This window comes from Pteronotus mesoamericanus, unplaced genomic scaffold (assembly GCF_021234165.1).
Source record: "Pteronotus mesoamericanus isolate MK-2021 breed Mesoamerican mustached bat unplaced genomic scaffold, CSHL_Meso_final contig_220, whole genome shotgun sequence".
NCBI classification, from domain to species: domain Eukaryota; kingdom Metazoa; phylum Chordata; class Mammalia; order Chiroptera; family Mormoopidae; genus Pteronotus; species Pteronotus mesoamericanus.
This window is the reverse complement of record NW_026555091.1, coordinates 6,767,055-6,794,719: the sequence shown is the minus strand read 5'-3', so window position 1 is coordinate 6,794,719 and position 27,665 is coordinate 6,767,055. Positions and strand designations below refer to the sequence as shown.

General features: G+C 53.0%; 1 protein-coding gene across 2 annotated transcripts in view; it reads left to right on the top strand.

The window, feature by feature from the left end:
* Nucleotides 1-4,275: 4,275 nt before the first annotated feature.
* The window catches only part of EGFR (epidermal growth factor receptor), a 153,817-nt gene continuing 130,427 nt past the window's right edge, over nucleotides 4,276-27,665 (top strand). Inside the window, exon 1 of one of the 2 annotated variants that reach the window (XM_054571375.1) lies at nucleotides 4,276-4,579. In XM_054571375.1, the coding sequence (XP_054427350.1) occupies nucleotides 4,492-4,579 (88 nt within the window). In that variant the 5' untranslated portion in view covers nucleotides 4,276-4,491. The remainder of the gene's footprint in view (nucleotides 4,580-27,665) is intronic. The other variant, XM_054571374.1, reaches the window with a different exon arrangement.

Sequence of the window (27,665 nt, the reverse complement as noted above, 5' to 3'; positions counted from 1 at the left end):
ACCATAATAATGGTAAGATCTAATTAGGAACTGTGGTAAACTCTTGTGTTTTTGTAATAATCCATATTTGAAATATGCTAATTACAAGTGAGGCCTATCATGGCATATAGTGCATTTGACCTCTGGACCAAAATCTACCGACAAATACATAAGCGCACACACAAGATGAGCCAGGAGGGGCCGGAGGAAGGCGGACAGGGTGAGAGGGGAGCCAGGGTTTAACGAGGCGGTGGCGCTGCCCCACCAGGAAGGGAGAGGCTGCAGTGCCAGCAGCGGCTACGCAGGCCCGGGAACCGGCGGAGCAGGTTCGGCGGCGCTGATGTGAGCCACAGACCTGACATCCTTTCTGGAGGGGACAGTTATCCCCCACCCAGTCGCGTGAAAGCAGACCCAGCTGGGCGGCGCTTCCCGTTTTTCGAGAATCCACGTTATAAATATGAAGTCTCTTCATTTTTAAATGTTGCCATTAAAATAAATATTGAATGCCCCCCCCCCCCATCACATCTGGATCCTGAACTTGGTCTGCCAGCCACCAGTTGCAACTTTGAGGCTCGTGCTTCTTGTTCAGACGATACGCCGGAGACAGGCAGAGACACCTTGGGCAAAGCTCTTTCATGTCGGGTTTAAACCTGCAGCGCGGGCAGAGCACGGCACGGCACCTTCCTACAAGGCCCCTGTGCAAAGCAACGCACAAGCAGCAGTGCCAGAAACCAGCATTCAAGGCTGCGAGCCTGCTTGGTAGGCGTTTCGTAATCATCAGCCCCGGAGATAATGAAGAATCCTAATGACATAAATACTAATAAGAATGCTAATGACAGATGACTGCCAAAGCAGCTGTGCGTCAGCAATATTGTCCCTGCAAGAGAAGTGGCTTCCTCCACATTCTGCCGGAGACAGGTCTCTGCGAATAAAGTGACCCAAAGGGGGAGAGGAAGTGGCCAAGAAAACCGAGAAAGCCCACCACGAGGAGAGCTCCAGAACCTCAGCAAGGGGCCTGCGGAGGCCGCTGACCCTCACCTTACAGAGGCAGGTGACACCTGTTAAAGAATAAGTCTCCCTCCTGCCCTTGACCTCCAGCCCCTTAGCTCTCCTCCCCAGCGGTAACGCAGTTAGCACGTCGTTTTGTCTTAAAATATCCCAAGAAGAGCTGTTGCACACACGTTCTCTGAAGCAGAAGTCTGTTTTAGACCTGCATGTTCTTGTGGAATTTTAGGATCGGAAGGGACTGAGGTCAGTCCTCCCTCATACTTACAGCTCCTGAATACAAATCTAAGGGTAGAGAAACCCATTCCGCTTTTAGACAGTTCCAGCGGTTTATAAAAGATCTTTTACTTTTTGAATCCTGAAATCCACCACTTTGATGTTTTTCTGCATCCATTCTTGCTTTGACCTCAAAGGCCCGAGGAAACAGGTGGTCAGAAGCCTCGCGCCTGAGGCAGACGTGAATATGTCAAGGCCCCCGCTCTGTGGCCGCCATGGTCCTCGCTCCTCCCCCACTTCCTCAGGGCCTTTGCCACCTTATTCCTTCTAGAAAGGACAAAACTCATGTTTAAAATACTCAGGAACCTCGTCTATGAGAAAAACTGCCATCAGAGGAGGGAAAATGTAAAGAGAACAGAGAGCCTGTGCCAGGAACACCGACCGGCCGTGTGAGCTTTGCTATGGGAAATACCAGGAGCCTCCGCACGTCCTTGTTAACGTGGTGTGCACGGCTGCTTCATCCGTTACCTTTTTTTGGCCGGGGAAAAGTTTTGGTTGCGTCTCCTCTTCAAAGTTGCCAAGATATTCTGAAATAGAACCTGAGGTCCCGCAGTCCCTCCTTGTCTCAGGTTTGGGAAAGTTGCACTATGCATGGTGAGAAACGTGGCTGGGATTAGAGCTCAAGGCTGGCCTCGTGACCGGCAAGCAGGCTTTGGGACTTGGGGCAGGTTATTTGTGCAGCCTTTCCAAGCCACGGTGTCATCTTACCATAAGAGCCAGACAGACGTGCAGCCTGGCTCATAGGGGGACAGAAATGACAGTACTTAGTGGCACGGAGTCAGGGCTGCCCCTGCTGTTCCTGTGCTGGTGGCCTTTGCCCCGGACGTGGCCTGGGACGTGCCTGGCCACCGTCTGTGCAAGGCCCAGTCTGGGCAAAGCTCTGTCTCTGAAGATATCACTGTCCCGAGCTCGCTCGTACAGTCTCGTACTCTACAAGTCCCCAGTTACCCGTGCACGCCACGTACCTCCCGAAGAGCACCAAGTTATCCCGAGTGTCCCTCCTGTGTCTCAAGCTCAGAGGAGGAGCTCAGGCTTTGCACAGGTACCCGGGGATGCTGCGCTCACTCAGCCCTGCATTCTCTGGGGCCAACCCCTTGTGGGGGCTGTGCCTGTCATCTCGCCCCCTCGGGTAAAATCTTGCCAGGGAGCCCTGCTTCTTGCGACGTCCTCATGCCCTGCGGAAAGGCGACTCAACGAAACAGCACGGGGACGGTGTCACGTCGCGGAAGGTGGGCAGTGAGGACTCCGAAGCCTTCCCACGCTGCCCTCCCCCGGCGGGCTCGTGGCAGAAGTTCCCCCGCAGTCTTAACGGTCCGTTGCCGCTCCCATCAGTGGGCATTTTAACACGTGGGCCACAGGAGTTGCGCCGTCCACCGTTTTTCCTCAACAGAAGGCAGGCCAGCCGGAGCGTGGCCTTGTGGGGACAGGCACGGGGCGCGGTCCTGAGGCTCGTTCCCAGCTTCCTGCCACGTTCCGCCGCTGCGTGTCTGGCTTGCCTTCCCTAACCTGCGTGACGTCTGCCGCTGTGTTTCTTCACCAACTGTGTGACGTTGGTAACAGGCGACAGGTAAGAGGGGACCTCATTTGGGACCTGTGCTGCCGGGAACCAAGTACACAGACTGCGGAGTCTTCTCGGCCTTCTCCAGTCCGGAGCAGAAGGAGCTCAGGCGGCTCGGTGGTCGTCCTGGCTCGTTCCAACACAGGAACCCACATGACTCTCGGTGCAGAGGGAAGAGGCCGGTTCTGCGGATGCTGAGGGGCCCTGGGCTCTGCGCCTGCGGGAGGGGAAGACGCAAGGGTGTCCTCTCCTCTCCTCCCGCGACCCGAAAGGGTGCGCTTGGATTCCACTGCGTTGCTCAGACTGGGGGAGGCCAGCCGGACCGGTCTCCATGTGGGTAGGCGATATTATGAGGGCCGCTGGGGGTCTGGGCGCAGAACGGGCCCGGGGCACCTGCCGAGCGGGGAAAGAGCCACCTTGCGGAAATTATTTAGCTAACTTCCCCGCAGCCCCCAGACAAGCTAATTTCTTCGGGCTCAGTCCTCCCTGCCCTGCGCCTGTCTCCGTCCTGTGGGGCTGTCTCAGGGTGGTGGGGCCCCTGGCTTTTCCACAGAAGCACCTCCATGTGCGCTGGGGAAGTGCCTTTATTCCAGGCGCTTGACTTGTGGGAAGTAATTGACCACACGCGCCTGCTTTTCAAGCACCCCTGGCTGGCTCCTGGCCTGGGGGCGGTGGGGGGGGGGGCGGTGGCGAGTGGCCGCTGGCGGTCGGGCCCTCATGCACTCATTCTGTTAACCTTTCCCGAGGCCCGGCTTGGTGCCAGGGGTCGGGTGCCCTCATCTCCGACAGTTTCAAGGATGCTCGATGGGATGTGAAGGACCCTTCGGACTGGAGAGCTCCAATTCAGCCGCCTGGCGCTCCTGTCACGCGGGCTCAGCGAGGGACAACTTGGCTGCCAGGCCGTCTTCTGCCCCCACTAGGGTTCCGGGGTGCTGCGCAGGAGCTCGGAGAGGATGAAGGGGTGCTGCCCCCATCCACGCCATGATCCGGCCGTGGGCCTAAGTCTGGGCTAATTCGCCCGGAGCTGGTACCAATTTGTTCTGCAAGTTGAAGGGGGAAATGGCGACCCTGGCCCCAAGTAGGGAGGACGCAGGCTGGGTCACCCGGAGGGCAGCGCCGGTTCGCAGGCCGGGTCCTGACGGACAGCGCAGGGAACACCCTCTCGGAGACGAACTAGGGGCGCCCGCTCGGCTCCCCCTCGCCGTCCGTCCCTCCCCGCCCGCCCCAGAGCGCTTGGGGCCCCGGGGACCACCGCTGTCCGCCGCCTCCGAGCCGCTGCCGGCCCGCCGGCCGGCCGGCGGTGCCAGCTGCTGGTTTCTCTTCCCTCCTCCTTGCTTTCTACTCCTCCCGATCCCTCCTCCTGCGCCTGGTCCCTCCTCCTCCCAGCCCAGCCTCCCAGCCTCCCCGCCCCGCGAGCTAGACGTCCGGGCAGCCCCCGGCGCGCCGCGCCCGCCACAGCCCCCGCCCCCGGCTCGGTGCGCACGCCCGCGGCCAGGGCGGCTCGAGTCCCGAGCGATCCCCAGCCAGTCCCGGCGGCCGCCGCCTCCCAGACCGGACGACAGGCCAGCACCGGAGTCCCCGCCTCGCCGCTGCCGCCACCGCCAGCGCGCACGGCCGCCCGACTCCTTCCCGGACTAATTGCGGAGACCCGGAGCGAGCTCCTGGGGGCAGCGATGCGACCCTCCGGGACGGTGGGAGCCGCGCTCCTGGTGCTGCTGGCTGCGCACTTCCCGGCGGGGCTGGCGCTGGAGGAAAAGAAAGGTAAGGGCGTGTCGCGGCCCCGCGCCCTGCGCTCCGGCCAGCCCGAAGCCGGCTGCGCCTCTGGCCGGGACCGTGGGAGGGACGCGGCGCTGCGTTTCCTAGCTGCGCAAGCTGCGGGGGCCCGAGGACGGGATCGGGGCTCGGGACGCCCCGGAGCGCTCGCAACTTTCTTCACTTTCCTGCCGTCCCACGCGGGGCCAGCGAACGTCCCGGCGAGTGCGCCCCGGGGGCTTCCGAGGGACCGCGGGAACCCACGCCACCCCTCGGGTGCCTCCCGGGCCTCCCTGCACCGCGCCTGCTCCCGAAACCGGCTCGCGGGTCCTTTCTTCGGGCTGCGGCTGCAGCCCAGGGCCGGGAGGCCCGCGGTGCCCGTCGCCGTCGCTGACTACCTGTAGCTACCTGCGAGGGACTTAGTGTTCTCTTCGGAGAGAGCGGGTGGGGCCGGACCCTCGAACCCCCTCCCGCTCGCCCGCGCCCCTGGGGCCCGCGGGGTCTGGGGAACGGTCGCTCCGACGACTTCCGAGCTTTGCCTCCCACCTGCAGCCCTTTGGTCGCGTCTCTGGGCTTCGGGGCGCAGCAGGCAGAGCGGTGCGACGGCCGCGGGGCGACAGCTGTGCCGAACTTCCCAGAGATGCGGTCCCCGCCGTTTTTTGTTTTTTTGAAAATAGCTCACAGCAAACTTTCCTCCTCAAAGAGCCCAGATTCTCTCTTGGGGATCTTTCTTTTAGCTTTCTGAAGGCTTTGACACTAGGCCAACCAAAATATTAAATTTATTTTTTAAAAACACGGATCGGTATCCGTGGTTCACGTGTGCCAGATGCCCAGCGCTCCCACCAGCGAGCCTGGCTTCGTGACTACCGACCATCGACCCAGTTAACGTGAGAAACATGCCTTGGAAGGTTTAATTGCACAATTTCAAAATCGAGCAGCCCGGGTTCCAAGAGTCAGGTCTGTACTTGCTGTTGATGTCATCGGCCCAGACAGCCGGGGTTTGCGCTGAGCGCGAGCGCGGGGTGGGGGTGGCGGGAGCGCCAGGGCCTGAGCCGCCGTTCCCAAACTCTGCTGCGGATTAGAGTCCCTCGGGGTAGGACACCCAACCAAACCTGACCGAATAAAACTGACGCCTGCCCCCACCGCAGACATTCCGGTTGCCTTGGTCTGAGGCGACACCCGGCCATCCATCGGCCATCCATCGGGGATGTTCAAAACTCCTCAGGTGACTCCGTGGGGCGGCCAGGTGTGGGGGGATCATTGGCACAGAGGAGAGATTGGTAAAGACTCCGGAAGGACCAACTGGCAACGTAAGGAGCCCTTTTGGAACATCTGGAGTGTTAAGCATCTTGCAAAATACGGAAAAGAGGAGGTGGGAGTGATTTCAATGTGAGTGGATGTCTTTTGGATGAAAGCTTGTCCCCCTCTAAGTCTGGCCGGCGCCCCTCCCCCGCTGTGGGCCCTGAGGGTCCTCAATCAGCCGGTGTGCAGGGGCCTCCCAGGCAGGTGTGGCTCTGTTCCTGCTTCGGGGCCAGATCCCTACTTTAAATTAAACTATCAGAGTAGCTTAAGCATCCCTTTTCCCCAGAAACGCGTCCAGCTTGTTGCTGTTACCCTTTTGAACACGACTCTTAGTGCTTGGAGGTTCGTTTTGGAAAAAATATATATAAATACCATTTAATTTGACGGCTAATCCTGTATTTATTTGCTCACAACAGAATGCTCCTGGAAAAAGCAAACTAGTGGGACTGAGCAAGCAAATGTCATTCAGTGACAGGGACATCAAAAGACCAAAATGTACGGGGCAAATTATTAAAAATATAAGATGAGATTTACAAGAAGTGTTCAAGACTCAGGTCAAACAAGTTCAGTCAGTTTTGTTCAAGAAATGCGACCCACCTGAGAGACTGATTTGGTTCTGAGATACGGTTTCTCCTGTCCTGCTCACACCTGGTACTGCTGTCGGACGTGGCTTGGCATGTCCTCTGGCTCCTTCTGACCCTCACACCAAGTATCTGAGGCGGGAACGCTCGTAGGTGGGGAAGCTGAGGCACAGAGAAGTAAACTGACTTTCCAGCCGCTAGAAGAGGCAGAACAAGGGTTCTTGACCCCCCACCCTTCCTCAGACTCCTAACCCTACTGCCCGGCGTGAGCTGTGCCTGTAGGAGAGCATCTGATGTCGGGTGCTGGGGTGGGGGGCGGGAGGAACGGGACCAGGGGCTGAGCTCCTCAGGACAGTCCCCCGTGTGCACTTGGATCAAATGGCTGCCTGGTCAGATCTGGGCTCCTACTCACAGTCACTCAGTGGTTGCTCCGGCCGCCTTTCCTGGAGGCAGCTCAGCCCCCAAGTGAACAGAGAGCTCGGAGACTGCAGGAGGGGCTCTAAGCAAGCCCCTTGCTCTGGCCAAACGCGAAGGGGGCGGCCTGGGTGGTGTTGGGGGGAGGGCAGGAGCCCCCCACCCAGCGAGCCTGCCCTGGCCTGCCTCTGAACACATCCGTGACTTTTGACTGTCTTCTCTGGCTTCCGATGTTCCGTTTCATAGTCCATGGTGTTTGCAAAGCTTCGTCGGCAGCTTGTGGGAGCCGAAGGCCAAGATGCCCCTTGCCGCCTTCATTAGGCGGGGCCACGTGATAGCACTACCTGTTTTGAAATGTTTTTAGAGGTAGTATCAGTCAGGAGGAAGGATTCCACCCTATTTAAAAAGAAAATACTCTTTGTTTTTCCTTTGATCTAAGCTCCAGAACCAGGAGCTTGTATCAAACTTTTTCAACCAGGGTGGCGAGCCAACTCTAATATTAAGTGGATAATTAGGGGTGTCGAAGGGAAGATAGCCCCACACTGGCACCCCAGGCCCCGGCGTGGGGAGAGGGCTGCACATGTTGGGGATGCTCAGCTAGCTTGTGGAAGGGCCCTCCTAGGAAGTCGTGTGGCCCTCGCATGTGGCTTGCTGTGATAGGTGTGCTTGTGGCTGTGTTGCAGTTTCTACGTAGCACAGCAGAAATGGGCTTAGTTACAGCTGGGTTTTACTTACAGGGGTACGTTTTGAGAAAAGGTTAAAGTTCTAGAATATGGCTGCCCCATGCAGCATTTCCCTGGAAATCCAAGGAAACTAGATCGGGCTCCTCAGAACTCCACTGAACAACTTCCATTTTGTTTTCTTCTGTCATTTATGGGCATTTGAAAATATGAAAGAAACATTCTTGGTCTCGGGTAGTTATGGCTGGTTTATTCTTGAACCATGAACACCAATGAGATAAAGTATAAAGCTTGCTCTCGAAGGTCATTCCCTTTTGACGTCAGAGCTTCTGCTCATACCTTCTTTTTCATTTTCCTCCTAAAAGGTTGCCTTTTCTAAGAAAATTCCAACATTTGACGGTGGTCTGCCATCCAGCCCATGGGTACAAGCAGTGAGTTTGAGTTTGGGCAAGGATCCAGGGTTTGTTTTTTTCTTTTTAAGATTCCATTTATTTATTTTTAGAGAGGGGGAAAGGAGGGAGAAAGAGAAGGAGAGATACATCAATGCGTGGTTGCCTCTCACACAGCCCCTACCGGGGATCTGGCCCACAACCCAGGTACATGCGCTGACTGGAATCAAACCCGCAACCCTTTGGTTCACAGGCTGGCGCTCAATCCACTGAGCTGCCACACCAGCCAGGGCAAGATCTAGGTATTAAGCCTTATGTCACAGTACCAGTTCGACTGAAATTTTCACTTTTTCAGCGTCATTAAGTCCAGCTTTCGTCTTACGGATTTAGGTAGACACACTCGATTCGGGTGTCCAGAACATTCCCGGAGCCCGTGGGAGCAGGAGAGGTGGTCGGAGCCAGCGCGCCGGGTGGCTTGCTGTCATAGCCCTCGTTGAAGCTGAGCGCTGCACTGGACACGTCCCTCTCCAAAGGCACGAAGGCGCAGTGTCAGATGCCTGGCCCCAGTGACTGAGCAGCCATGAACTGCATATGCTCAAAATAAATTCTACTCCTGCCACGTTTCGGCAGCTTGCTGAAGACTCAAGTGTGCACGGGAGGGTAGAATTTCCGCCGCTGTTCCACATTACGTCCTATTCTGGCAGCTCTCACAGGAAGACCCAGAGTCAAAGTGTCCTTTCCAACCATATCTGGAACATCTCATTAACGAGAGCCTCAAAATGCAATTTAGGGGACTGATGGCCAGATGAGAATGCCTGTCCCCAGCACTAAATACACCCACAATTACACCCTGTCACTGCTGGGCCCGCACACGGCCTTGATTCAGTGTAAATAATTACATAAGCTAACCGCTGTTGTTTGTCCTTTCGTATAGGAACAAGTATGGCGACCTATTACAACTTGGGCTTTTGTTTGCATTTTTTCCTTTATGTTCCAACCACAGTGAGCGACTTGGGCTGTTCCGTCCGCATTTTGAGCTGTAGGGATGAGTCACGCATGGTGCTTGTCTCAAGTGTCCGGCAGTCAATTAGGGGAAGAGTGATCTGCAGATAGCAGGTGTGAAACTGTCACCGAAGCAATGATAGAATTCTGTGCAGGAGAGAAAAGTCTGCTGGTGCTTGTCTTTGCTTTTAATCCCCCCAGAGAGGGGGCTGGGTAGAGCCCCACGTGGGAGGGATTACTCACGGGAGCCTGCGGAGAGCTCGGGGTATTTCCCGGGAGAACACAATGTGGAAGACGTTCCAAGAGAAGTGCCTGGAGCAGCCATGGTCTGCAGAGGCTGGGGAGTCGGTCAGTGATGGAAAGAGATGGGAGAGGTGGTGAGGCCACCGTTCGCGGAGAGCGTCGCTGTGCCCGTGTAAGAGGAGGGTCACCGCGAGGTTCTGAGCTAGGAACCGGCGGGGTGTGTCTGGAACTTCAGAAGGATGACTTCAGCCGTGGGCTCTCAGGGTGCGGTGGAGACTGGACGGTCCAGGCAGGGGTGCAGAGACGGGGAGCAGGAGCGACGAGCGTGCAGAGCAAGCGACTCGCTCAGGCTGGTCTGGAGGTAGAACTGATCGATAAGTGTGTGTAATGAGTATAATAGATGAAGTCTCAGGAGGACTCGCAGGCTTCTGCCTTGGAAGCCTGGAGGGACACTGAGTTCCCCATGGAGGCTGTGAATGCCTCCGGGGCGGCAGGGTCAGCTGGGGGTTTGGAGGGCTCAGACGGAAGGACCGGGGGGCCCTCGAGCAGGCAGGTCTGGAGCCAAGAGAGCAGCGTGGCCCTGAATGATTGTTTTATTAGCTCTTTCCATTGCAGGTGTTGTCTTTGGCTGTGGAACACCCTGCCTCCAGCCTGTCACATGTTCCTGTCAACGCCCTTATGGAGCCAGGCGGGGCCTGGATTCCCGGCTGCTTTCTGGTCTAGGTAGCTCTGGTTCGCGGCCAGATTCATCGATCCGTTGCAGCGATCAGCAACTGATCAATGATAAGTTGTGCATATAAGCACGCTGGGAATCATATTTGTCTACTGCTGCAAATCCTCAGATAGGAATACCCGCTTCTTGTTTGATTCCTTGGTTTTAGGTATTAGTGGCTGGGCAACAAAGACGAGGAGGTGACCTTTTTCTCCGTTTGAAGCAGTAGCTTCTGAACCTCGCACGGACCTTAGACTCACCCGAGGTGCTTCTGAAAGAGAGGGGGCCTTGCCGCACCCCAGACCCGGCGAGTCAGGGGCTGGAGCAGCAGGCCCTTTGTTCCACGCCCTTGGTGAGCGCAGGAGATGCTGCTTGCAGCTCGGGGCAGCCGAGAGAGGCGTCTGCTCTGTGACCCCCATCAGGATCTCGCGCACTTGCGTGAGCTTCCTCAAGGTCCAGAAACGGGTTCTATTTCATCAGTAAGTCAGTTTCAAAGGTGCATTTTTTTTTTTTCATGAATTAATCCATAAAAAGTCTACTACGGTAGCTCTCACGGTGTGTTTCCAAAGACAGCATCAGGAGCGCCTCGCACTTGGTAGAGTATACATTCGGAGAGCCCCATCCTGGGCCTGTGAATGGGGCCCCATGGGAGAGGGACCCACAGCCCGTGACTCAGACCATCCCGGAGACCCCGATGCGCCCGGGCTGCAGAAGCCCTGACGCTCCGCCCGCCAACCTCCTGCTGGGCTCTGGCTCTGCGAAGGGAGCAAGGCCACTGTGCTGGTCCCCTGAGGACTCACAGGCTTGAGGCGCTGAGCGGGGCAGAGGCTCATGCACAACACGCTGCAGTGCAACTCCTTGATAGATGTAATTTGGGATTTCAGAGGGAGCCCAGAAAGGGGGCCGGTTCTGTCTCTGTGATGGGGTGAGGGTAGAGAGTAGCTTTCTCAGAAAGAGAACTTTTAGCTGGACCTCAACGAATGAGATTTCTGCCCAGTCTCCAGGCAAAGGAAAAGTGTGAGAGATACTGGAGGCCGGGTGCCCCGCAGCCAGCCCGCCCGCCATGGCGCGTCCTTTTATAAATCTGAACGTCTTGTAGGGTGGGTGCTGGGACCTGAGAACCTCCTGCTTCGTTTCTGTCAGTGACCATGAAGAACTGTACAATGTCAAAAGTAAAATGCTGGAGAAGTGACATACGTTACATTTAAAAATCAAAGTGGCCCTTCAGCCTTTTTTTTTTTTTTTTTTTTTTTTTTTTTTAAGTAACAACCAGATGTGAAGAATTGAACTAGAGTCTGGATAAAATGGAATGTTAATAGTTTTAACATTCTCCCCAGTATCGTGATTTGTCCCGAACACTTGTTAGGAATAAGAAAAATAACTCCTTCCCATCCTTTATTTAACTCCTTGCACAGAAAGCGAAGAGAGAAGGGAAGCAAACGTCTGCGTGATCACAGGCACAGTGATTACGTGCTGAATCACACTGAGCTCGGAAAATGTCTCTCCAGGTAATTGGGTCACTGCCACCTGTGACTTAGATCCCCACTTCCTGATTCGCCATTCAAAGCCACGCAGATACACCTGCTTGTGTCCAGTTGATTTGGAAACAAATGGGCAGAGTTGTAACGAAGGGTAAAGTGCAGCTGTGGGCGCCAAGCTCCCTGGTGCAGCCTGCCCCGGCCGGGAAGGAAGTAGCGAGTGCTTCTGGAGCTCTGTTGACTTAGCCGTTGTTGAAGAGCGTTTAGGAAGGGTTTCATTTTTAAGGCAGACATGGGATACCTGAAGGTTTTCCTGCGATGCACACGACATGCCAGCGGTGTCATGATTGCTTTAGCAATTGCGCACGATGTCATTGTGACCGCTGGCTCGCGTTTCCCTCTTTCACTCCTGGCTATGGAGAACGCGTGTGCATTGCATGCAGTCTCCCCACCGTGACAAACTGAAACTGGCATGTGAAAACGGCACGGAGGTCCGCTTCCTCGCCCCGACTTGTAAATTCGTCAGGATTTTAGTGTCTGCAATAAAAGCCAATCGCTTATAGAATCCGTGCAAGTCCTGAAGGGCAGGCAAGTAGGCCCAGGAAATGTTGTGAACGGGATCTGAGAAAGTTCTTCAAGAAAAACCTGACTTGGCTTTTCTGTCAGCAACAGTGAACGTCTGCCAGCTGTGGGGAGGCTTCATGGCCGCGGCTCGGCGCCTCTCAGTTTCTCCTGGTTCATTGTCGTGTGTCATAAGCCACCACGGATGAATAGAGCTCTTCCGAGCAAGATCAGTTACTAACTTGCAAAATCCATTTTTTTAAACTAACATGTATTTTAATATAGTATTAGACAGTGAAACTGTTATTATCTCTTTTACAAGAAAAGGACCCCCCCCACTTTCAGCTGCTCTTGATGAAGTCCAGATGAATGACAGAGAAACAAATGGTGGCTATTGGAGAACTATTGTGGCACCTGTTGGCTTTTAAGATAGTGACTCTAAGGGGCTTTGAAATGGGAATTTCAGTACTTTTTCTTGGCTTTGATTGGCTGCAAAGTTGGTAGGTAATCAGAAACCTTATCCTTATAGTTACTTCTTTTTAAATTTTTTTCTATTTAGAGTTTTAGAGAGAGAAAGGAAGAAAGGGGAGGAAGAGAGAAAAAGAGAGAGAGAGAGAGACTTGTTGTTCCACTTATTGATGTATTCATTGGTTGACTCTTGTAAGAGCCCTGACCGGGGATCAAACCCACGACCTTGGTATAGCAGAATGACAGTCTACCTTATAGTTACTTCTTCATGTCTTAATTTCTGCTGCCGTTTCCTGGTACTTCAGTAGATGTCATGCATAGAACCATTTATGAGTGAGAATAATAGATTACTCAGTCTATTGTTTCTCCTTTCCTCAGTTTCTTCCTCCCTCCCCCCATCTTTCTTATTTGCAAGTGAATAAGAAACCCCCACAGAGAAAGAAAGTTTTGGCAAAGGACTGCAAAAATATATTATATAATGTGTTAAAGTTAGAAAATATCGAAGTCAGTGTTTTTGATTATTTCGAATGCAAACATGCAAATGCCTGTCTCATACTTTGCAAAGTGCTTTCCTTGAAGGAGTTTTTCTTAGGATGTATTTGAGTGTAATTTCTCCTTGTCTCCTGTCACTGGTTATAGCAGGAGATAAAATGGGTTAGAACCTCTCTTCCCAGTTTTAGCTCAAATAAAATAAACTTCCCACAAAATGAACCAGGCAGTGCCTGGCTCCTCCCGGAGGCCGGAGAGGCCATGCTGTTAGAGCAAAGGCAAATGCATGCAAGATGCGCATTTAGACGTGTCGGGGAGAAGCACCTGCTTGCAGGCCAGTGTAGAACTGACTCTCCGGGAGAATCTCTGTCTAGTTGTATTTTTTCTGGCTCTAAAGTGGAACATGTCTGTCATCAATTAAAAATGCGGGAAATGTCCGGATATTCTTGACTCAGAGAAGGACAGGCAACGCTCTCTTGGCCAGCACTTGACTGCACTTGTGGGGCACAGAGGGCTCACCGAGCCAGAGGTCAGAACGCCACCTGTGCCAGCTGTTGGGGCTCTCGGAATAACTTTGCGTTGACACAGAGGTCACAGCCACGAGGTGCGTGTTTGAGAGCTTTCACTGGTTCTGCGTGTGTCCGAAATTACCGTATCCGTGACTGATTTCCCCGGTCTGGACATTTTTACCGCAGGCGAAAGAGTGCATTAAATGACCAGTGATTCCAGTGCTGGTCACCGCTAATGTTAGGTGGGTGGCATGGCTTTTTTGTTCTAGAAAAGGCAATAATAACCTTACCTCTAGCATCGATTTGATGCTAAGTTTTTAATCAGTAGGAAAAACTTGTATATGGGGGATAAACTACAAACACGTAAACAAAGAAAAGTACCAAAGAAATCTCAAGACCTGCCGTGCGCAGCCCTTTGGGTGGGTGCGACTGAGGCTTGTCCCGCCTCCCCATGCTCAAGGGGGCGCAGGGAGGGGCCCCGGGCCCCACCTCGGCTGCAGGGCGAAGCTGGCCAGGTGAGTAAGCAGCTGAGTCCTGGTTTCCATCTGCAGCATGAAGATAATCACTGTGCTCATCTCGGGGGAGGGCCTGCCAGAGGACAGGAGGGGGAGATGGTCCGATAGAGGACACAGGGGGCGGGGCACAGGACCTGTCCCTGGAGCGTGTTCCAGAAGTGCTTGATGTTATCACTGACGGACAGCTGGCTTGCACTGTGACCTCTAACCCTCCCACGACCTTTACAAGCCCTGCTGTGTGTGAAGGACCGAGGCTGCGGCATGTCCATGTCCCTTAGCCCAGGTCGCCCTCCTGGACGTGCTGGGCCCGGCCTCAGACTGTGGAACCTGCCGCAGCTGGCCGCCCCGGGCTCCGGGCCTCGGGGGGCCTCAGGACCGGGCAGTGCCGCTCCGCCTGCCTCGGCCCCTGGCAGGACCCCCAGACCACACTGACCGCCCCCTGTCCTTCCATAGCGGGGGCCTCCCTGTCCCTCGTCAGGCCGCTGTCCCTTCCTGCCGAGCCTGGGCCTGTCTTTTAAATGCTCTTCGTCTCATGGAGAAGCTACAGGGGACCCCTGCGTGGTGTTCACAGCAGGACCCGACTGTGGCTGCCGCGGAGGCTCCACATCCGGTCAGTCTTCTCCCGCCCGCCCTTTCTCCCCTGGGCCCCGGAAGCACGCATGCAGTGATAGCCACGCGCCTGCCCGGGCTGCCCGTGTCCTTGGGGACCCCCGGACGCCTGGGCCGTCCCACCAGGAGGAGGGCCAGCCCCCTGCCGCAGCCCATGGCCTGCTCGGCAACAGCGAAGCTTCCTTAACAGAGAACGGACGGGTCTGCGTCCCCCCTCCTGTTGTTTGATCTGAAGTTAATGGAGCGGAGTCAGGCAACGGTCAGTGCATTTGTGATGGGCTGAGAGGCGCTGCCCCCTGTCCCCAGGACGCCACCTCCACCTGGGACTCTGGCCTCGGGACCACCAGCGGTGCCTGCTCTCCTCTGGGTCCATAGCACGAAGGCCTGCAGGTGCTTACGTGGAACCATGAAAATGCTCTACCGTCTCTCTATCATTTCCAAATTGGCAAAGCAACAGCCTGGTCGTGAATTCACATGCGTTAGAGACTTGCTGTTTTCTACCAGCAGCCTACAAAAGTTATTTTTAAAGTTGTTTTAAATCTGTGAGTAAAAATAAATTGCTTTTGCTGCTAGAAATGCCAAAAATGGAAAAGCTAGCAGTTCAAAGATGACAATTCACCTCACAGGCATCGCTGGCAGCGTAGCTGCTTGAAACGGGGCCGATTTATGAGAGATGCGCTGTACGGACGGGCTGGGAGGCGGGCCGCGCCTCGGGCCGGCTTCCCGTCCCTGGGTGTTCGGGAGGCGGCGGCGGGGCTGCGGCACGCGACACGCGGGCCCATCTGAACACATGGGAGACACAAGGGGAGGCGACGGTCACTCCTGACATGTGAGGCTTTGGGAGGCAAACATTTCTTTTCTTTGAGTGTTAGCTTTAGAGTTAGCATTTTTCTTGAATGTTAAGAAGGAGAGAAAAAAAGAATACATGGTTAGGAAGGAAGGGTTAAGGATGTTCACTCTTGGAGGCCCCCTGGATAGTGTTCTTAAAAAGTTTCAAAACACACTTCAGAGTAGGTATTTGTGTGAACTTAATACTTTGATCTCATTAAGTATCCTTTTACTGAATAGGGAAGTTAAGACTGTTTCCATTGTTGTACCGCTTAGGAAAAAAGGCCACACTAAAAACAAAACACCGACCACCTTGTAGATATATGAATAATGGTTTGCGGCAGTAGCAAAGCTTTTTGTTGCCAACTTTTTATTTTTAAAGAATTACAGATTTACAGGAAGTTGCGAAATAGAGTCAGGGAGGTCCTGTGCACCCCCGTTCCCATGGTAACGTCTTAATGGCCAAGTTTTAAATATTTAGTTTGACATCTTATCTAATATTAACCTAGGCTAAACACTCACCATTTTCATTAGCTAGGGTGGTGATATTATAGAAATCAGAGCCTTCACAATACTGTTTGGGAGTTAATTTTTTTCTAAATGAACTGTTTTTGTTTTTAATGTTTGGAGGCCTCAGAGGCATGAGGGGGAAGAGGGAGGGACACAGGTAGACAAATAGAGAAACAGAGATTGATTGATTGATCGATTGGACAAAGCCATACCCTCCTGTAGTTTCTGGATTCATTTGCACGTGCTAAGTTTATATTCTGTTCAAGTCGCCCGTGGTGAGGTTTCTGTGGCCGCTCATCCGTTCTGTGTTATCAGCAGCTCTGTGGTCTGTTTCGCCTCCTTTACTTTGAGGGTGGGTGCCTGGGGTGAGGGACTTCGGGATGCTGGCACTGGCGCGTTTCTCGGTGAAGATGCTGACCCCGTAGGAGTGGTCCTTTGGTGACGAATTCATTTTTGATTTGCACATGTTCCTATGTGTTGGGTGTATTGTAAGCAAAGTTTTAAGTCTGCGACTCATGGTCACTGGAGAGAAATGACAGGAACCCAGGTGGGAAGCCATGATTTAATTACAAAATTCAGGGTCTCAAAGGTGCGAGACTTCAAAGTCAAGGACATGCGTCCATGCTTTCTTTTGGTATAAACAGCAAAAAGGTTTCTCAAACTCAACGTGAAACTCTACTGTTTCTTCAGTTTACTCTAAGTTGATTCCAAATTATCTTTAAAAAGGGTTGAAAAGGGGCAGCAAGGGCAGGGCATCCGCTTCCCCGCCTCAGCGCCCACATCCCCCACGGAAGGCTTCGTCTGCAGGTCCCAATAACCCGGAATCCTTGTAGAAAGACAGTGTCCTTGGAGGGTAGACGCGGTTCCTTCCCTGTCCCCTCCCAAACTCCAGCGCCAGGCTCTCGTGGGACTCTCTGCGGACCTGCCCTGGGACAGAGAACAGGAAATCAACCCCATGGCACAGTCAGCTCCCCATCCACTTGGCGGACTCGTTCTCATTCTGCAGACCCTCTCGGGAGGGTCCCGAGCCCACGGGTGATGCTTGCACTGGTGACCTTGCACGGCCATGGACCTGATTGGCAGTACCAGGGGGCCCCCTTGTTTTAGATTGGTCTCATTGGGCAGAATCTCGCATGCACATTTCGCCATCGTTTTTCAGCTTCGTTCAACTCCCTAGGAAAGCGTTAGGTGTTTGCTGCCTACCGTGGGCCAAAAAGCTGCTGGGCAGTGGGGTACCTAAGAAATGTAGCCTCTGCCCATAGGAGCCTGTAGCCCAGAACCCCGCTCAGGCTGGCACGTTCCCGTGTGGTCTGTGAGCACCTGACACCAGAAGGATCATCGGAACGGTCCGCCACAAAGCACGTGTGTGTACGTCCAGCGGAACGGCTTTGTAGGGCACTTCCCAGCTTTCTCAGAGCTGTTGACACACTTTGTCTCATTTGGACCGTCCTGGGAGAATCGCCTCATTTCCCTTTTCGATCTCGTGATGGGGGCAGGGGTGGGGGGTGCCGCGGGCCGCAAGCCTCCAGCTTCTGTGCACGCAAAAGTCAGGACTAGTCCCGGGAAGCTGTGCGCTCCCTTCTCAGTTCTCAGCGTGCTCGCTAGCCGTGAGGGGCCGTTTCAGTCGTGTGGTACAGCGGCCAGTCAGCTCAGAGGTACCTTCTGCTGGGTTTTTCTTCCTGATCAAAAATGTGGTTAATACTTTCCTGAAAAGATCCATGCCAGTTCTGAAAGCCGGTTCCCAGACGGACGGTTGGACACGTGGACGGGGCAGGGCGGCCGGTGCACCCCGAGCTGCCCCTGCCCCCCTTGCCTGCCGTGTCACAGTGCCGAGCCGTGTACCCCGCTGTCCCTGTGTGTGGCGCGTCGGAGGGTTTGCCCGGAGGCTGACGCGCATATGAGCAGCGGCAGGGAGGACGGGTGACGGCGAAGGGGCGGTGGGGAGTGACCTGGAGCCCTCGGGGGGTCGGCCTTAGAAGAGGGCAGAGCCGGCCAAGCGATGAGGTGCCCCACTCCCCGGAGCGTCCTCGTGGGCCACGGGGGACGCTTGCCCGGTGTGCAGGCTGCTCACGTGAGTCCAAGGTCATCAGCGAGGCTGCAGGGTGAAACCGGAACTGCAGGAGAGGGGAAGGGACACACCCTGGCTGGTGCCCTGGACCTGGGGAGCAACAGAGCAGCTTCCTGCAGAGGAAGAGCCCGGACCCCCGCTGAGGGGATGGCATCCTCGCGGAGGCGCGTGGCCTGTCCGCCACCTTTTACTGAGTACCTACTGTGGGCCACAGCCTGAGCTCACTTCTGGGGTGCAAATGTACATCTGGTTCCCATTTCCCGCTCGAGGAGGTTACTGAGCAGAGGGAACAATTGGGATACTGCCCTGAAGTCGGCTCCCGTACCCCCATGTGTGCTTGGGGGGGGGCCCGAGAACTTTGTAAGGGGTTTTTTTTTTTTGTCTTTTTTAATTAAGATTTTAAAATCTTGTTTATTCCTCTTGAGGATAAGCTAAATTCTTTTGAACTTATGTGCAGACTGAACCATGTTGTGGCAATAAGTCACAATCACTGTATGTGTGTATAAGTGACGCCTGTGGGTGTATGTGGGTAGGTTACACCTAACAATGCTATTATTTTAAACAGCCACTTGTATCTTAAAGAAATTAAGAGGAGAAAAGAAAGCTGTTGTTTTATATTTACCCACATGTTTACTGAGTTTTCTGCATCAAGCTTGGTATCTGGCCATGTGGAGGTCAGAAGATTTTTTTTTTTTACCCCAGGAAAATATGTAAGGTAAATTTACCTATAAACTTTCTGCAGGACCACTGTTATATATCCTGCCTTTCTTCAAAGAAATATTAATCCCAAGACCAGCAGCTAAAATCAAGTAGAATTCAGAGAAAAAGGTGCACTTGGAAGATTTGCATAATTATACAAGTCCTCTGTTGGATATCCCTGATTCCAACAGAATCCTCTGTTGGAAAAATTTTCATTGGGTTGAAGCTTTGGTAAATACAAAAATGGGTAGATTAGACCTTTGTGATGTATTTTACCCATTTCTACTATATGTCAGAACTGGTTTGAAGTATCACAAAATAATATTTAAAAGTGCTTTCCTAAACTAATTTTCAGTCTGCATTTTATCATCTCATGACCAAGTAAACGGAGAGAGACGTTCTTTGTTTCTGTTTTTCGGTGCCTACTTATAAAACATGTTTTTTGAACTACCTTGTTCTGGGGACAGCATGCCTTTTCCCAGAAAACCTCAGGTTAACAAAAAAAAAGCCCTGGATGTTTATCTGCGGCTGTTTATGGGAGCATGAGAAATGCAGTCATCTTTGTATACATGGTGCGCGGCTAACTGGGTGAGAGGTCATTGGAACACTGGGAACCCCACTGCGAATGTCAGGTGGAGGCTGCGCCCACAGCAGAAGATGTTTGTTACTCATCTAGGAATAGCATGAGCTATGTGAGAAAGAGCGCGTTTGCTTGTACTTGGAAACCCCTGCATCCGTGACAGAAATCCCGACAACTTCCTGGTCTCTCCCGGACTCAGCAAGGCTGCTCGGGGCCGCGGGCAGCCAGGGACAGCCCTGAGTGCGAGCCGCCGGGGCCTCTCTCGCGGGGACTGTCGTAGCTGTACGCCTGGCGTCAGAGTGCCTGGCTGTGTGTGGAAGCTGCCCTCACGGGGCGCGGACGGAGCTGAGGCTACCTGGACTTCCGCGGTGCTTTCTAAATGGCGTGGCCGTGGGTCTGGTCTGGTAGAGCTTTCTCGCTAGGCTGTAAGCTCCATGCAAAAAGACGCTGCGGGGTTCATTCAGCCCACGGACCAGGTGGGCTCTAAATTAGTACCGACTGCGTGGGCTGAACGTACCTGAGATGTGATTGCATCTCATGTAAACTTCTGAAAGCCTAACACGTCTTTATTCGCTGACAAGTGTGAATGTATTTTTAAAGGTGGGAAAAAGAACTTTGTCTAAACCAGCAAATGATGAGGTTAGAGGGACCTCGGTTCATGAATTTTCTCATGGGCCTTCCTCAGCTCGGGGTACGCAGGGAAACAGCCGTGTCCAAAAGAGTGTGGCAAGTGGTTCTTACTTATTTTACTTTTCCCAGAATTTGCCTCTAAAGTGGAGAACGTGCATTGGCTTCAGAGCACTTTTAAGGAATTAGTAGTTGGATTAAAATCGAATTGTCGAGGAAAGGCATAGCCTGACTTCATGCAGCCGTGATTCAGCACGTGAAGGGACCTCCGAATTCTCCGTAGCCTCCACCGTCATCCACTAACCCAGGGGTGTAGATTTCTATTTCCTTTCAAAAATTCAAATTAGTAGAAACTGGCAGGCAGTTCGCAGTAATATATAATCTTCAGAGTCCCCATAGTAATGGAGAGAAAGCTAATTATTTTTGCATGGAATATGATGAAGTGATTTTAAGTGCCAAATCAAAGGTCATAACCATGACAACTTTTAAATATTACATCAAAGAAAAATAGGTTTGACTCTCATTTATCTTAGAGAGAACTAGGGACTGTAGCCTCAACAAATGCCGTGAACGGGAAGCTGGCTCCACACCAGAAAGCTCGGACAGCCCAGGGGCCGAAGGCAGAAGTCACGTCCCGTCTGTCTGTGTGTCCAGCCCGGCCCAGCATGGGCACCATGGTGAGAAGACCACAGGCCCTGTCTGAGGAGTTGTTAATGAAATACAATTCAAGTCCAAGGGCCGGGAAAGCAAAGTTCATTTTCCTCTACGATTCCCACCCCAAGTAGCACATGCTTTCTAACGCCCTGCACGATTCCCCCCATTTCTGATGTCCCTTTCCAAGGGGCAGGAACGGGGTGGCAGTCTCCTTTACAAGGGGCGCCACGCGGCGCCCTCCACGTAGGCATGCAAGGAAGTTATGGTCATCGAAAAGTCTGAACCATCCACTAGGCGGTTTTTTTGAATCCTCCAACCAGAAGCCATAAAATAGAGGGAATCAGAAGGAACATCGAAACAGAGTAAAGCCCGCAAGTCGAACTTTGCTGCCACACGTTTGTCTGGAGAGGAACATGGCTCTCAACTTTGTTTCACAAATAAAAGTTTCACAAATGGTTCTTTCCTGTTTTACCTCGGGAAATGGACCCCAGCACCGCCGGTGACTTTGTTGGGGTGTAGAGGCTGCCTGTGAACCTCCTTTTGTTGTTCTTAAAACAGGTTATCACACTTACGTGTCCAGTGCCATACACGGGCATCCTTTAGAAATAGAAAGCACAGCCCTCTCTATTAGTATATATTCTACTTATTTCAAGTCAAGTGGTATCTCTCCTGCAAACTGCCGATTAACCGTTGTCTGCTACCCACCCCGTGTTTGCCACCCCCAGAGTGAGGACTCACAATAGAGCCTAGGACTTGAGTCGCAAGTCAGGTTACAGGTTCAGGAATATGGAGAGCTCGGCCAGTGGTTCTCAGCTCGGGGGCAGTTTTGCATGCCACTCCGCCCCCCACCCCCAGCCATCGCCCCAGGACATTGGGCAATGTCTGGAGTGACTTCTGGTTTTCACACTGGTCTGGGGTGTGATACTGGCATCTAGTGGGTAGGGGCCGGGGTTGCCGCACACATTCTTGCAGCGCAGGACGGCCCCCGCCACGGAGAATGACCCCTGGCCCCGAAGGGCCGTGGTGCTGGCGGAGCAAGACCCCGGGCCGGCCCCGCCTCCCGCAGCCAGCTCTGCCGGCTCCTCCTCACGCTCCCCCGGGCCTGCACTCCGACTCATTATTCCCCTTGCTTCGGAGTTAATCATTCCTCGGCCCGGGTTTTGTCAGCGCCCCAAGTGTACCAAGCAGCAGGGAGGTCGGCATTCCTGACGAGGTGCACCAGGGCCAGCATTCCAAGTTCACCTGCACCAGCTTGTCCGACCTGAACGCTCACCAAGTGAAAGCAAGAGTCATGTGAAGACGCCTTGATCGTCCGCACCCACCCACTTGCTTCCACAGGAGCCAGCGAGGCCTTGGAGTTGGGGCTGGCCCCTCCCCTGCCGGGGGGCGCCACACACGGAGCATAAACCGTGGGCTCCGCTCTTCCCTTCTTTTTCGCTCTCGGAGCAGCACCAGGGCAGCATGAGGTTAAGAAATCGTTCACCACAACCACTCCCTCCCAACCAGAAGGCAAACCAGCTCGTTCCAGCCTGGCTTTGTCGAAGGCAGGAAGCAGCTGCCGTGTTCAGAACGCGGCTTTCTCGGACAGCAGCCTGCCTGCCCGCAGGTGAAAATGCGCTCCGCCGCGTGAATCACGGCAGCGCACGGGGAAGGCCGCCCGCTCCTGCTCCGCGGGTCTCTGACACAGTGGTGTTGGTGGCCAGGTCTTACCTGAGTGCCCCTAAGGTCGCGCAGAGGGATGAGAAGGCTTCCGCCAGGCGGAGCGCACGTCAGAGGTGGGGCCCCACCCTCCAACAGCCGCAAATCTCCTGCGAAGCCAGGGTGCCTTCAACCGCACCTGAAGGAAGACACCAGAACCTTGGAGCAGCTGCAGAGCTGGGGGGGTGCCCCTTGGCATTGGGCACGGCAGGTGACCGGGGGTGGCGTTGGGCTTAGAGGCCAGCTTGCAAAACGAATCTTGACTTGCAGTTTGAGTTCAGTAACACTTTTTTTCTCCATAATGTACGTGTATCATAAAATACAATTTCTTGAACTGTGGAGTCACACCCATGGGAGTGCCTAGCATACAACAGGCGCTCCATAAATATTTGTTGAGTGAATGAAGGAGTACAGAACCGGGAGGGACCTCGGTCCAAGCCCCCCATTTCACAGAAGAAGAATCTCGAGGCCCACGGGGCTTCTGCGGTTGCCGGAGGGCAAGGCGGCTGGTGTGGTTTGCACGACCCTGGGAGTCGTGTGCTTCCACGGGCTCCCCGAAACACGTGACAAGCCCCCTGCTGGTACGGGCACCCTCCCCGGTCCCGGTCCCACCTTTTTGAAAAAGAGCCCCTGAAATAGCTTAAGCTTTAAGATCCACAAAATTTGAATCACCCCCCCCACCCCCCGCCAACAACCCCGCCAGGTGAGAAAATCAAAACCGGTCATGGGGTTGAAGACCTCCACATAACTGTGTTTTAAAACAACGAAACAGATGTTTTCGCATGTTTGACTCCATTCAGTAAGATTTTTAAGTTTACTTTATCCTGTCTATCAGCTAGTGCTCTATCTATGTGAATGCAATGCACGGTTCCTCTCTGCGTCAAATTAACGGAGAAACTGGGAATTTGTAAGTTAGACACGTTTTCATCAGACTCATTGTGACAACACCCAGGTACATAATTGGTTGAGCTTCATTTGAATTTGTGTGTATTTTTCCAGTAAAAGGCCCCAGCTTCCCCATCTATACAAAGAAAGGACCAGCCTAATGTCTAGCTAAGGTTCTTGACAGGTCTGAGAAAAATAGGTTAACGGGAGGATTCTGGACTGTGTTCCCTTTGGGGGGGGGTCCTGGAGCCCCCGCGTCAGCACCAACCCTTAGTGGCTGTGCCATGTACTGGGGACACCGCCTTGTGCCTCAGTTTCCTCACCTGTCAAATACCACCTCATGCATAGGCCGGTAAGGAGGATTCAGGGAGGTAACATATGAGATGGGCCTGGCATAGAGAAAGTACTCAATAAACATGAACTGTTTTATTGCTCCTGACGGTGTTGTTATCGCAGTTGTAGCTTCTAGACCGTTGCCATCCAATATGGGCACCATGAGCCACATTTAGTGGCTTCAGGGCACTTGAAATGTGGCTTGTCCACACTGAGGTGTGCTGTGAGTACAAGAAAAATAGGTTAAAAATCTCTTTAATACATTTTAAAATTAATCACATGCATGGAAATGAAAATCCTTGGGTCTGTTGCATTGCATAAAATATATTAAAATTTCAGCTGTTTCTTCTTACTTTTTCATTAGCGTGAGTACTAGAGAATGTTCGGTGATCCATGTGGTTTTTGCACTACAGGACTGGACAGACTACGGGGGGTCGTGCGTTTTCTTAAAACCTTTGAGCATCTCATCTCCTCTATTTGCAGCCCTTGCATCTCGGGCCCCAATCCTTTACTCTTCAGGGCTTGCTTTCTCTGAATGGTTGGCATCCATAGATTGAAAAGAATAAGCATCTAGACAAACAGGGATTTAATTTGCTTTCGGGCCATTCTCCTCTGGCCAAGGGGAGGTCCTATGGAAGCATAAATCTGCCTCCAGTATATCAAGCGAGATCCGGTTCCTTACTCTGCAGAGAGCCACCAGGAAGCGGTCACCACATTTGCCGTGGCTTTTTCATGGCGCGGGGCCAACATTCAACATCGTTGTCACGGGCAGCACTTGGCTCGGTGCATCTTCAGGCAGTGGCTCCCAGCTCTGGGCCCTGGTTACATGTTTGTGTTATGAGGTGTCCCTAAAAATAAAGCAGGATTCTGTGGTCCATTACGCTTGGAAAACTCGCCATCCGCAAGACGACTTCTTGTGCGCGTCTCACTTTAAAGAGCCTGAGAAGTCTCGCCGTGAGGAGGCCCGCTCACACTCTTACAGCCCCCAGTTGCCCACGTTTATTTGGCCGCAGAACCTTTTATTCAAAGGACACCTGTAAGACCTCACGCCCCCCGTGGACCCCGGTTGCAGAGATAGTTTCTCCAGCAGTGACCAGGACCCGCTCCCCTGAGCGCTGGTTTTAGGGACAGCAAGTGGAAACTGTCCCTTTGAGAAGGGTTGGGATAGTAGTATGTACTGATCGTCTCCATTGGAAGAAATCATTGACGAATGTGCTCCGCTTAAAAGAGGGAAGGGGAAAAAGTGACCATCACTGCTGAGCGAGTGTGCGCCTCCTATTAAAACTGTCTTTATTCTTGCTCTGTAGAAGGACCCAGAGGAGAGACGCCTTGTTTGGATAAGAAAATAAGGAGAAAGGGACATAGGGTCTGCCCCACGGGTGTGCTTGCTTAGAACTCGTCTCTTTCCTGGAAATAGTTGAGACGCCTTATGACAGGAACCAGTACAATACAGCCGGTCGAGGGAGACAGTGAGGTCACGGTGATGAAGCCACACGGGAGAGGTGGCCCTCCCCGAAACTGTGCCGGCCGGCGGGGGCTGCCCCCACTCAGGGGAAAACCAGCCCTGGGCCCCCGGCTGCAGGGAAGGCCTTGGCAAGGCCGTGGTCCCAACTCCTGGCTTGATGGCCGCCTCCGCCACGGTGTGCCCGCCCCTCCCAGGCACCTCCGCCAGCGCCCTGTCACTGCAGATTTCCGAGTGCAGGGCTGTGCGTTCCAGGAGTGTTGTGGTGCAGAAAACGTTCTTTGTGAATTAGGCCTGAAAAGGAAGAAACCTAATGCATTCAGTCAAAATGGTCTTCAAATGAAAAATGTATTTGTGTACTCAATTAGGCTCGCTGCTTTTACCAGATCAAAATGGATCAAAATTGGTGTCCAAAAAATCTGGTGCAACCCTATATATGAGAAAGGGTTAATCTCCAAAATATATACGGAATTGTACAACTCAATAGCAAAAAACAAACAGATAAATAATTCAATTAAGTAATTGGCAAAGAATCCAAATAGATATTTTTTCAAGGAAGACATATAAATGGTTAACAGGTACATGACATGGTGCTCAAAATCAGGAAAATGCAAATTAGAACCACAGTGAGATATTACCTCATACCTATCAGAATGGCTACCATCAAAAAAACAAGACAACAAAAGTTGGTGAGGATGTGGAGCAAAGGGAACTCATACGTTATTGGTGGGAATGTGAATTGGTATAGCCATTATGGCAAACAGAGTGGAAGTTTCTCCAAAAATTAAAAATAAAGCCACCACACGATCCAGTAATCCCTCTTCTGGGTATTTATCCAAAGAAAATTAAAGCGGTGTCTCCAAGAGATATCTGCCCTGCCAAGTTCACTACATCATGATTCACAATAGCCAGGACATGGAAACAACCGAAGTATCCGTCAATGGATGGATAAAGAAGACGTGGGATCATGGACTCTTGTTCGGCTACATAAAGAAGGAATTCCTGCCATTTGAGGCAACATGGACAGACTTGGAGGTCATTATACGAAGTGAAATAAGCCAGGCAGAGAATGATAAATACTGTATGATCTCACTGATGTGTGGAATCTAAAAAAAAAAAAAAAAAAAAAAAAATCGAGCTTGTAGGAATGGAGAGTAGAGTCGTGGCTGCCAGGAGCTGGAGGGTGAGGGAGGTGGGGAGATGTTGGTCAAAGGGTACAAACTTTCAGTTATGGGGTGAATGATTTCTGGTGACCTTGTGGAGGGCGCGGTGACTATAGTTAATGAGACTGTATTGCATACTTGGAATTTGCTAAGAGAATTATACACACACACAAGTGTGTGGTGATTGATGGGTTTGAAAACAAAATCTATGTACCTTATCACCCAAGCACATACGACAGCATGGCTAAAAAATAACTCAAAAATGTATTAACATGTTTTACGCTCAGAAAAAGTTCCACTGGGGAGCAGTGTACTGTATATGCACACTATAATTAACTAAGCAAGTGTTGGGGAGATGTTTTTAAAATTTCTTTTGCTAACAGGAACGATGATCAAAAATACTTAGCTCCTGCCGTCCTAGTCTCGCCGCCAGCTTTCGGTCTGTAACGAGGGACGCATGCCTGACGCTGGGGTGCCGTGTGGCTAGCAGGTGCCAAGCCGTGTGAGCCGGTCCAGGGCCCTGCATGGAATGTGAGTTGTAAGTGCTGATGAAGTCAGCAAGGTTTAGGCAGACACAGCTGAGCCTGCCCCGTGGCCTCTGGGGTACCTTGAACGTGACTGTCATTTACTTTTGGAGACACGAATGTCCATCTTCGTGCCATGACAGAACCTTCCATGAGGCCTGTCAAGTGGTTTTGTCTGTTTGTTTTCTTGTTAACATGTTTTCACGGAGCCAGTGGAACATAGTGGTTGAAGGCATCTCTTTATGGACAGACTGGGTTCACCCGGGGCTGCCTCTCTCATGGGCGTGTGACCTTGGGCAGGATCCAGGGTCGGATTCCTCCGCTTAGGAATGAGGGTGGCACTCAGTGAACAGCGTGCAGCTCAGCGCAGATGCTCGTGGTGGCTGCCTGGCTCCGTCCCTGGCGGGGCTGGGCAAAGGGCCGTTGCAGCGGACTCGGAGTCAGACAAGCAGAAAAACAAACCAAATGGCCTAGAACAGATTTTCTTCTTTTGAATGACTAAGAATTCAAGCAGTCTGAAATGCGGGAGCTTCTCAGGAAGAAGCTGCACATCAGGCATGAGCTGTCTCTTAGCGAAGGGAATCCAGGCTAGTCGCACAAAAGATATGAGGAGCCGTCTGCGCCTGGCCCGACCAGGCCCCGCTGGTCCTGTGAGCGAGTAGCTCCCGCGCTCGGCTTCCCGGTGTGAGCGCCCAGTGGCCCTGGAGCCCGCCCTGCTGTGGGGGTGCTTTCCAGCAGCCTGCACCAGGAGGGGCGCCCGCGGTTTGAAGGGCTGGGAGTTGGAATTATGCTCTAACGCAGAAATAAAAACCCTCCGACCGTTGCTGTTGCCTGGACTTGTCGCGATGGCAGGTCGCTCTTTCTGCAGGTGGATCGCCAGGCTGGTCGCGGTCCGGCTGCTGCAGCAGCGTCTGGGACACGTAGAGGGTGACGTGCGTTTAAATCAACCCCAAACGTGTCTTTTGTCGTCCTTGTCTGTGAAGACACCTAACCCTCTGCACTCTGTGTGATAGTTCAGGGCGAGGGGCCTTACCTGTCCCTGGTGACCCAAGGCTTAACGTTGCTCTCTGCGTTCAGATTTTTCAGGAGGCATGACATTTTCCCACATGCTC